The sequence below is a fragment of the Gymnoscopelus microlampas genome, assembly GCF_963454915.1.
Source record: "Gymnoscopelus microlampas genome assembly, chromosome: 12".
NCBI classification, from domain to species: Eukaryota; Metazoa; Chordata; class Actinopteri; order Myctophiformes; family Myctophidae; genus Gymnoscopelus; species Gymnoscopelus microlampas.
The window spans coordinates 23,149,797-23,161,782 of record NC_139949.1 but is presented as its reverse complement, the minus strand read 5'-3'; the positions used below and the strand labels follow the sequence as shown (position 1 = coordinate 23,161,782).

The following is an 11,986-nucleotide window of genomic DNA, read 5'->3' as shown; positions in this document are numbered from 1 at the left end:
CATATTAGGCGCAAAAGGATTCTGTGCCAAGGATGCCCATAACAGAACGTATTTTGTTGTTAGATTGGATTTAGTGCAGAATTCTACATCTGTAAATACAGAGATAACAGTGCCAGTGGAGAGTTTAACATACTCTAAGAAACTGAAAAATCATTCTTATACATCTTATATGGGCTAACATCTAGCAGGTGAAATAACTGTCCCTCATTTTGTTGGGGCCCCCTGGAACCCCCTCAAGGAACCCTGGGTGTCCTTCGACCCATGAGAATCACTGATCTGGCATACTGTACACCCAAATATAACCTTAATAGCTCAATAAATACATCCCAATAGACCTGATGGCAGCCTCTGCTGAAACTGATTCCCCAAAGAAATGGCCTATTTAGCTTACATAGAGATAGAACTCATAAACTAACTTAATAATGTCCTAAGCGCAAACCACTAGTAATTACATTAAGAAATTGCAGGATCAAATTCACAGGGATGGATATATATCATCCAACCCTGGCCTGCAGTGAAAAAAAGAACCTGCAAGTAAAGCCGATTCTTTCGTCATACCACCACCACCAGAGGGCAAAATGATTGCCTTTTCCACTGACTATGCATTTTGTTTGACTTTATGCAATATGAACAAGCTTAATCTTTAACTGACCTAAAAAAATAAATAAAACATACAACATCCATGACTGAAACTTGTGTTCATTTATAGTCTACATTTGAACTATTCCAATGAGTTGCAACAAGATAGGGGATAGACTAAAGTGTCATTACTTGGGGAAATATGACATCACCTGGAGTACTATATCAAACTCTTTTGTATCACTAAATCTGGAATGGAATTAGCCTACGGTTTAAGCCTGGCTGACAGCGACAACTGATTGATCTGTGTAGCCTAACCTACTAACAATCTCAGCATTACATGTCATTCGTCCCAGCGGTGTAAAGTAACTACTTATGTACTTATGTACAATTTTTAGGTGTTTTTACTTTCTTCAGTATTTACAATTTTCAATACTTTTACTTCTACCCCACTACATCTCAGAAGAAAATATTGTACTATTACTTCACTACAATAATACAAAGACTTTAGTTACTAGTTACTTTGTAGAATTAGATTATTATTACAAAACACACTAACCAATTCAGCCCTATATATATTTCGGCCATTTGAAAATAGCCGATCTACAAGATCTGCTATTTTCAGATGTTTTAATACATTTTGAACTTGTGAAATGGGTACTTTCGGTGCTTTAAGTATATTTTGATGCCGATACATACTTTTGTACTTTTACTCAAGTACATTTTCAATACTGGACTTCCACTTGTAACAGAGTATATCTACATTGCAATATTGATACTTTTACTTAAGTAAAACATGTGAGTACTTCTTCCTGGAAGCAGTGATGGAAGAATCTTCCATCACTGCCTAACCCAGGGGTCTTCAACAGGGGGTCCGGGACCCCTAGGGGGTCCTCAGAGTTACTACAGGGGGTCCGCCAAATCTTTGTGTGATATGTTTTTTTTACTTTAACCACTTGAACCCTAGCATCCCTTTTCTGAGGAGAACTTTAGCCAAAAATAACAGATCTACAAGCTCACACTGCGAGGCGTTGTGAGCTTGTAGATCGGCTATTTTTGGCAAAGAGGTATAGGTGTAGAGGGGAAAAAAGAGCAGACCAAGTAAACAAATTTTTTTTAATCTGAGACACAATATAGAGGGGGTCCCTGCTTCATCTCTCTCTCAGCTAGGGGGTCCTTGGCCTGAACACGTTGAAGACCCCTGGCATAACCTACTCCCAATCTCAGCATTACATGTAATTCGTCCACACAACAACTGTAGAACAGAAGGGATCTGTGTGTTGTGCCATGCGTGTTGGGCTGCTACTGTCGTTTAATCACACATCATCTGGGGACTGTGTGGGGAGACAAAACAGACGCTCCAGATAAAACGCTCTAATGGCTTTCAGACTGTAACTGTAACCGAGAGCAATAAGTCATTATGTTACTTTATAATCCGTCCCCTACAGGCAGGGGTGGAAACAAGCAACTAAGTACATTTACTCAAGTACTGTAGGCCTACTTACTTTTACTTCTAGGCTACCCCATACATATCTGAGGAAAATAGTGTACTTTGTTTTACTCCACTACAATTATTTGAAAACTTTAGTAACTAAAGTTACTTTTCAGATTTAGATTGTCATTACTAAAACATACATTACCATTTAAGCTCTATATATATTTCGGCCATTTGAAAATAGAAGATCTACAAGCTCAACGTGTGACATTGCAACACGTTCATGTCATGTGAGCTTGTAGATCTGCTATTTTCAAAAAGATTTGTATACATTTTGAAAACTTAAAATGGGACATTCTGCATAATGAGTAGGCCTACTTTAGGTAGCCTATATTTTGATGCCAATGCTTTTGTACGTTTATACTCTAGTAAAACAAAATCTGTAGTACATTGTGAATACCAGAAGTTACAGGGTATTTCTACCTTTGCAGTATTGATACATTTACTTATAAAGACATTTTACCACCACTGTCCCCTACAGGCAGTGTTTCGGTGACAATCCCCGGACTTTTTTATGATTTCATTTGGTCACACAGGAAAGAGGAAGAAGGTGGAGTTTGTTTATTGCCCGTGTAACAAGTCCCGAAGAATATTTTTTAATTGCCTCGACGTTTTTATTCAAATAAGTTAATGATTTAACAACAACACGAGGCACAAGTTACACACGTGCAGACTATATTTATAATATTTATTGACACTGACAAAAACGCCTGTAGGCGTACATTAATATGTATGACGACGCTATGTGACATAGCTGTTTAACACATGCTGTATCCCCTCCAACTATACATACTTTTCCCATTTTCTTAAACTGTTTTTATTATATTTTGACACTTGCTTTGGCAATGTAAACGTGTTTTCTCATGCCAATAAAGCTCATTTGAATTGAATTGAATTGAATTGAAATTGAAAGTATATAAAGACGAATTAATATCTCTCCTCATGTGTCCTCATGCTTAATTTACACTCTAGCCGAATTACAAGCTTGTAAATCGTGAGCTTGTAGATCGACCACAAGTCGATTTACAAGCTCACGATTTTGCAAGCTACAGCTTGCATTTCTGGTGTGAGCGACACCGTTGTACGTACAAAGTGTAAATCAGTGTTGCCAGGTATTGCGAAAGAAACAAGCATCCAGGTCTATGAAAACAAGCCCAAAAGAAGCACCTATGCCACATGAACACTTCATTGAACCTCATCACATCATCAGCTATTTGAAAAAATAGCCGATCTACATGCTCACAACGCGTCGCGATGCGACGTGTAGATGTTCTATTTTGTAGATGTGCTATTTTAAAACTTGTAGATGTGCTATTTTCAAAGAAAATATTTGAAAATATATGTTTTTGAAACATTTTAAATGCACAAATCATGTATGGGTCCCTGGCACGAAATATTTTCAGATCTGTGGCCAAGTTTCAAGTAGCCTACATGTTAATTTGGGGGGTCCTTGACATGAAAAAGTTTGAGAACCAGTGATTTAAACAACATTTAGGAAAGTAGCCCAATTAAATCACTGCACTTCAGAAACAAGCCCCAAAAAAACGCAACCCGCAAACCAATATTTACAAGCAAGTAGCAACTTTTCAGAAAAACTACCACAAAGTCGCTTATAATAAGCAGACATGGCAACGCCGGTGGGACACCGTTGTACGTACAAAGTGTAAAACCACCAGGCTTTTACTGCAGGCGATGCTCGGTTGAAGGTGGGGCAAAAGGCGGAGTTAGCGACCGACATCCAACCAAACACTAACCCCCCCCTGGCGAGAAGATTCCTCTCTCTGCTCTACATGCGCACACACACACATGCGTTTTTACCTGGCTGCCGCGCACACACTCACACACACAGACAGACCGACAGACAGATTGTACAACTTTTTTGTGAAGTTTTTTCTCCCCTTTTTCTTACAACCTACGAGAAAGAATCCACAGCCCGCGGACAATTCTTCTGTTACAACGACTGTTATAGATCTACTTCAGATTCTCTTCTAATCTACCACCACAGGTGTCCCAAAAACTCATTGATTTTTGGGAAGGATGGATTCGTCTGCTTTCCTGTTGATCGTCCTCGCCGTCAGCAGCACTGGGATACTTGGTCAAGGTAGGTTCATCATGTCACTACTGTGTAGTAGCCTCAGCAACACTGACATGTATTATAATTAAGTACAATATGATTATCATTCCAGTCACTGCAGCCTTCATATAATGTACAGCTACGTGCTGGATTACCTGTAACCGTATATCCCACAGATTAGCCTGGGATCAAGACTATCATTGATTTATTTTTTATTATCGATTTTTACATTTGCATATCTATGATCAAGATACGAAAGTAAAAGTGTAGATAAAATACATCGACTACGATTGTCTTGATCCAAGGCTACCCACAGATATAATGATTTGTTCCGCATTACGAACAGAACAACTTGGCTTAACATGAATATCACCTGAAGTTATATCCTACGCCACGGCACCACCACACCACTCCAAGTTGGCTTTCGCTTTGTGTGGCTGTAGCGTCCATTCCCATAGAATGTACCTGAACCTTATCCAACTATGTCATTTAGTTTACCTCATGTCCTTGACTGGTTCTCAAAGTGGGGTCCGGGGACCCCTAGGGGTCCTTGGGGTGGGGGTCCCCAGCAAAAGTAGTTAACATAGCTTCACAATCCTTTTAACCAATGTATCCATTTATATGTTGGCTATTCAAAAATAGCAGATCAACAAGTTCACAACGTGTCACTTCGTGCCGCGCTGTGAGCTTGTATATCTGCTAATTTTGAAAATATATATTTTTTACATAAATCTTCTCTTCTGGGGGTCCCTGGCACAAAACATGTTCAGATGGCGGTCAGTGGCCAAATATATATCAATTTGGGGGTCCTTGACATGGAAAAGTTTGAGAACCACTGATCTGGATGATGATGAATTTAAGCGATGCGAAATGAACGAGAGTCGTCAGGACTCAGACTCAGAGGAGACCGGAGAACAAATTACGCACGAGGTCGTGGTCCGTTCGATAACGGCATTATCATGCTGTTTATGAGATAAACAGGAACCGTTGGGCTACAACATGATTTTAATTCCGAATAACTTTAACACAGTCTAATCCTTTCTCATGTGCACCACCACACCCCCTTTCACATTTCCCCCTGCTTGGCACATGGAGCAGTGAACGCAATTATGGAGCTATTTAGAACCCTACTGTTAAGATGTCACTGCCAGCTGGTCATTTGGTTGTAATTAGGGATGTAATTGTTTAATGCGCATTTGAGGTAGCCTACCTACATGCCTGGATACCAACGTGTGTGTGTGTGTGTGTGTGTGTGTGTGTGTGTGTGCGCGCGCGCGTGCGTGTGCGTGTGTGCGTGCGTGACTGCCATATAGAATTAACACTTCCCTCCCTTCAGACATAAAGAAATATATAAACAGGTTAGTCTAGTAATTAAGACTTTTTTCTTTAATTTTCTAAGAGCTAAAACCTTTTCCCATCAAAGCTCACTGATGGGGCTTTGTTCTGTGCCACAGGGACATGTTAAAACCCACTGAGTTATATGATCTCTATGGTTGAATCTCAACATTTCTTCCATTTGTTTTACTGCCTAGGGGTGAGGGTTGCTGGGACACAACTCCTATTTTCCCAGTTCTTATCTCTGGGCTGGTGTGTCTGTCATTCGATGTCTCTTGCTGTTCACAGAGCTGCTTTTTGTCAGGATGGCTGAAGGGCAGGCAGGCTGTCTGGCCAGCGGGGTGGTGGCCCATACCTCACATTATTTGATCTTATCTGGCCTGTCCCTTTTCACCGACCCATGGGAGGTGGGCACAAGGGCTGTTTTGGTTCATTTAATTCACGCTGAAATCAATATTCATCCCCAACGGGAGGACAGATAGTGCAGAGAGTGGTTGAAGTTGGTATTAAGTGTGATATGTGGGATTCCTCACATCAAAGCAGAGGTACTTCCAAAGGAATTCAAAAGATGATCTTAAAAGTAATAGGTTAGTTCTACTGGCTGACATGAGGTTATGCCATTAAGGTTTTTGAAAAATGGGGATGGCTGAATGTGCAAAAATACGTACCCCATCTCTAGGCAGTAGTGTTGTACTGGTCAAATAATAGGCTAATTTACAATGCTTATGCATCATTCAGAGGGTAGACTACATCCCAGGAGGAGTGTTTCACACAATGAGTCATGTGAACATTGCTTTGCCTTGAACCGTTACCCACTTTGAAATGCTTGGAATGCTAGAATTCTATCAAATAAGACTAACAATGCATCATTAAACAGCCTACCATGGCTGGGGCATACTCCAAAAGTAGTTTTGTTGCTTCTAGACTACATTACCTTGTGTGAACCATGGAGCTAAATAATGAAATTTAAAAGCAAGGCACACAAACAATGGCTATCTAAGAACAAGTGCTGGTAGTCATGGTCAGCATGCAGGCAGGTAATACATAAATACTGCTTGCCCTGTATAAGAAATTAAACTCAGAGGTTTTTATTTTATTTTCTGTTACGGGGAACATAAATGGGATGACAGACACAGCTTCATGACTTTGTGCAACACACGAATGGGGTGAGGCTGGGTGGTTCAACTGTGAAATCTTACATTAATTTGTATTGGGGTGTAGTTCTCACTGAGAACTAAACCCCATTACAAATTAATGTAGAGCATGTCTCATTTAACTTAACACAAACCTTGAGGACATAGCCGCTCTGTTTGAAATGTTGGCATCACTTAATGTGACAGACAGGCATGATCAACCACCAAGGAATGCTAATAATGCTATTAGTACTAATGTCCAAACTAAAATAAATTTGATGTTGAAAGCCTTTAAGATGGTCAACTGTCTTCCTGGAAAAAGAACATCAATCACAGTGCTTTAGTGAGCAGCAGTCATTGCATTGTTAAAATACATGGCTCTTTAATTATGTGCACCCTAAAGTCACCCATTCACATTAAATAAATTGACATAAGATTGTTAGCCAGCCAGACAAGAGGGTGTGATATGTTGTTCGTACTTCAAATTACTTTAGCCTGGGGACGGGCATGTAATACTATCTACATTTGCCCAGACATGTGAAACAGCCTCTCTTTTTCTGGAGGGAAAATACCTTTGGACAGGGGAGGGGGAAGGGGGTGGATCCTGCTGTCACTCTGAGAAGTATGAGGGTACTCAGGGTATGTGGCCTCTGAACGCGGGGGTGCAGCTAGAAATCCTGGGCCCCCTGACACCTGGGCTCCTGGGCCCCATAATAGTATTAGGTAGTTAAACTGACATATAAAACATTAGGGGTGCGCCGATAGCACCTTTTCATGCCCCAGTGTCAGTGCTTTATTTTTGAGAACTCACCGATATTGAGTACAAGCATATGTTTGTTTGTTTGTTTATCTTGTTTGTTTGTTTGTTTATTTATCTTTGCAGGTTTTAACATGCAATAATTGCAACTTATTTTTCTGAGCAGGATTCTCACCCTTAGCAGAAACATATCCTAAAATTATACTACTCAGTCATTACTTATGGCCTAGCCCGTCCCTCTGGGTTATGGGAACTAAACAGCCGCCGCATCCCTCCTGGTTATGGGAGCAATGTCACTTAGAAACACGTGCAGCCCTCCCTTCAAGTTATGGGAACGACATCACTTGTAAACACAGCTCTTCGTTTTTAGTTTTTGCTGGCAACGACCGACTACATGTTACACAGTACACCATTTAAAATACTCCAAAATCAACATTTTGAACACAAAGAACTGACGCATTCATTGAAAAAAAAGAGGTTCTTGCCAACAGCCAGATATTTTAGCCTGGTATCTCTGGCGTGTTCCAGGGCCCCTGTCCAGGTTTCGGCCCTCTGAATCATTCAGGGGCCCCCATGGCGCCCCTGTCTGAAGGCTATAGCTACCTTCAACTTCCACAACCTCAATGGCTTATGCTGTGAAAGGTCAAAGTCTTGTTTGAAGCCACCTTAATCATTCTGTCAGATGGCTTTAGTTTGATCTCCTATTCAAAAGGGGCTGGAAATCTAACACGCGGAACTGACTAGTTATGTCATGTTAATAGCAATGAATTATGTTATATGAGTAATTTTACATGTACTTTTGAAGCAGTAGCAATGCTACTTGGTAATACAACAGTAATCCAATATTTAAATTTCCCTCCCAGAGGCCCCCCTCTGCTGTGCATTAGTGGTTCAGCAAGCAGTCTTGACAATGAAAATGGTGATCTATGTAATTAATTCAATGCTTCTGCATAAAAATACCAAATGTACCTGCCATACATTAAATAATGGTACTGTACACAAGGAGGCTGAAATGCTGACATGTTTAATTCATCTTCCTAGAAATGCAAAATGTCAGCGAGCAGCGCATTTTCCACATTGGTTCGTCAGGTTCACTGTCAATAGAGCTTAAACTTTTAGACTCCAGTCCCACATTGTTACATTTTCATTGGATTTTCTATAAAACCACTTAAACCTGATATGCTTAGTTGACCGGAGTCCCCCAGGGTCATGTACTATACCCCCTCTTGTTTTCGCTCTACACTTCACCGAAAACAGCCGAACTACTGTACAAGCTCATACCACAATGTTAGTCCCCAGAAAAGGGAAGCTAGGGTAAGAAAGAAAATGTCAACAGTATACAGGGGAAAGAGAAGATGGAAAGAACAAAGATTGAGAAAAAAATACAGTGATTCTAAAATAAAATAAAATAAAATGGTCCTCGCTCTGTGCCGATCAGCTTTCCCAGGCACACAGCGAGAGCATGGACAGTGTGTCTAATGTTGGGGCCCTCACTTGGGGGTACCTTGTAGCTTGGTCAGGGTCAGAGACCTTTTGCATTGCTATTCTCTTCCATGTGAAAATGTACTTTATATGTATTCAGTGACCATAAACACTCGAAAGGGGGAAGCAATACAACGAAAACGAAAATAGAATGTGAATGAGGTCATAGGTTGTGCTGGAAGTTTCCTATCTCTCTCTCACACAGACGCACACATGTGCACTCACACGCACACACACACACACACACATACACACACACACACACACACCACCCCCCCCCCCCCTCATCGCTTCACAGTGTAAAATCCTCGATTAACTTAAATTAACACTCAGGACTTTACTGTGCGCATGAAGCAGTGCATAACTCAACAGTAGCAGTGCACTTCGATGTTGTGTTGTGGGGGCGAAAGTGCCAGACATTTGCTGTGTAGTGGTGGTGGTGATGTCATGGCGAAACTCATTTCACTGCCCAGGAAAGCGTGACAGTATCAAAGCAGGAAGTTAAATGTGATGTTTGCCCAAGTCTCAGCGGGGGAGCCCAGGCTTTGTTTAATGTGCAGGAAAATTAAAATTCAGTGAAGTCCACCTTGCCAAGAAGGAACTCCCAGGGGAAGTGCAGACAGAGTCAGGCAGCTCTGAATAGCGGCAGGGAAATGGCTTGTGTTATCTTGCTTCTGCTTTCTGATTTGCAGACTCAATTGTTTATAGGCCAAAAGGGTCCCAAGCAATAACTTGTAATCCAAATAGATATTAAAATAAGGACCTTTTTTTTTTTTTTAAATCTACCTCATACTTTTTTTTCCAGACACAATTTTGAGATTAACATAATTTATTCATTGTTGAATTGGAACTGTTCAGAGGGACTTGTGTGTGTTTTTGTGGTTAATTGTTTTCCCTACTACTGCATTGAGCTCTGGGACTGTTTTTTACAGTGTATTTTCTACTTTAATACAATTTTGTGTGTGTGTGTGTGTGTGTGTGTGTGTGTGTGTGTGTGTGTGTGTGTGTGTGTGTGTGTGTGTGTGTGTGCGTGCACGCGCGCATGCGTATGCGTGCGTGCAGGGGGGGTGTTGGGTTGGGGTGGGGACGGTGGAATTGGGGTGTGGCATCATATATATGGATATGACTGTGTGTGCGTGTGTGTGTGTGTGTGTGTGTGTGTGTGTGTGTGTGTGTGTGTGTGTGTGTGTGTGTGTGTGTGTTTGTGTTTGTGTTTGTCTATGTAAAATAACCCTTGGAGGTGGCATTTGATGAGGATGAGGATGGGACCTAGTCTCGTGTGGTGGTTGGGAAATGGTAAATGGGAAAAGTCAGTGATGCTGGCAGGTCATCACAGGCTTCTACAGTAAATCACTGTGACCCTGTGACAGATGAAGGAACATCTGACTTTCTCACCCTTGTCTGTGCGATGCTTTTTGCCCTGGGTGATGGTCATCTAGTCTAGTGAAAAAATACCCACATCGCCCACCCCTCCATTCGTTAATGGAGTAATTCCAGCTCTGCTGAAATGGGACCTGCTGTCTGACCTGCTAAATGACTTCTAGGAAAGCTATGCCCTTACAGTATAGCGTTCAAATCACTCTCTTCGTGTAGAGGTATATTAAAATGTATTGATTCAGATCAATATATTCATCTTTGATTGTTGAAAAGCTGAGTTATATCACGAGTGAAGGATTAGGAATGAATGAGAGTACAAAACAGATAGCATGCCTTTTTATTTGAGCGGTGATGGTAGTGTACACACAGACATGTGCCTTGTCACATAAAGCAGAGATGAGCAGTGAGAGAATCTGTCAAATAAGCTTTAAATGAAATGTGTTTATTTTGTGTGTGGGTGTGCATGCACGTGTGACTTATTTATTCAGAAGCTTCTGCAGTTGGTTCATGGCGTGTGTAGGTTCAAAGCTATATTGATAACTCAGATCCTTGTTTACTTGTCTCTTTTACTCCTTAATCCTCACCAGTAATTCAGAGCCCAAAAAAAGGGTCACAGCTGGAGTCAGATACATTGAGATATAAAAAAATAGTGAAAACTGAAAAGATGACAATGTGTTTGACTTGCAGAATTAATTATAAATAATTGCGCAACATGAAGTTTCAGCCACATACAGGAAATGCAGTACATTTCTGTATTTCCTGTATATGGCTGAAACTTCATGATTGTGCTATTATGAGATGACTGCTCATTAGTCATCTTTATACATGTAATGCGTGACTACACACATCTCTGTTCATAAGCTTTCAAATAAATGTAATTGAGATGTATTACAACAGTCAAGAATGGGTTTGGATTTGAATTTGAATGGTTCATGTGTTGAATACATATTGACATTTCTAGTACAATGAGGTCCATTGTAGGTTCCTACAAGGAGAAATCTTAAATCAGTTACATTAACCACTTTCAACCTGATTTCTTGGTATGCGACCCTTGATCCAGGACACATGATGTCCTGGTTTTTGGTTTGTTCCGATTATGTTCCTTTCTGTTCCTGAGTAAAAGTAGGCAGCCAGCCTGCCAGAGGTGTCTTCAGGGATGAGACACCTGCCTCCAATCATCCTCAGGAGCCTATTTAAGCAGGCCGGCCAAAGTCACTCTCCCTCCTGATCATCAATCATTCATTGATTCTCGCTCTGGGAACGCAGAGGTCCTGGGTTCAGGTCCAGGATAAGCCCCCATTTCACCATGAACTTTGTTGTAGTTCATAACGAAATATGGGAGACCACACTCAAGAAATAATTCTGACAAATTGTTTAACAAACTATAAATAGCTATATATAAATCACAATGTGATGTGATCAGTCAGTAGTATCAGTAGTGTAATGTGGTAATGTGGTAGAAGAGAGAGAGAGAATGACTCTGGACAACCTGCTTAAATAGGCTCCTAGGGATAATTGGAGCAACAAACTGCTTTTTCATATTCCGTATGGTACGGTAATCACGTTTGCCTATTGGCCTCCAAAATTAGTGGGAGTGGATTGGATTATTTCTTACAAAATACACCATATCATTAACGCATCATCCAGTCAGCCCCAAATTGAAATTGTATGTTGAGGGGCCTCTATAGAGCGCACCTGTATGAGTGCTTTCACTTCTGTCCATAGGGGGCACCACAAATGTGAAAAGGTGAGCC

General features: G+C 40.9%; 1 protein-coding gene across 3 annotated transcripts in view; it reads left to right on the top strand.

The window, feature by feature from the left end:
- The first annotated feature begins 3,852 nt into the window (after positions 1-3,852).
- alcama (activated leukocyte cell adhesion molecule a) overlaps positions 3,853-11,986 on the top strand; it is a 74,049-nt gene continuing 65,915 nt past the window's right edge. For all 3 annotated transcript variants that reach the window (XM_084074900.1, XM_084074898.1, XM_084074899.1), the window contains exon 1: positions 3,853-4,175. In XM_084074900.1, coding sequence (XP_083931026.1) covers positions 4,112-4,175 — 64 coding nt within the window. In that variant the 5' untranslated portion in view covers positions 3,853-4,111. The remainder of the gene's footprint in view (positions 4,176-11,986) is intronic.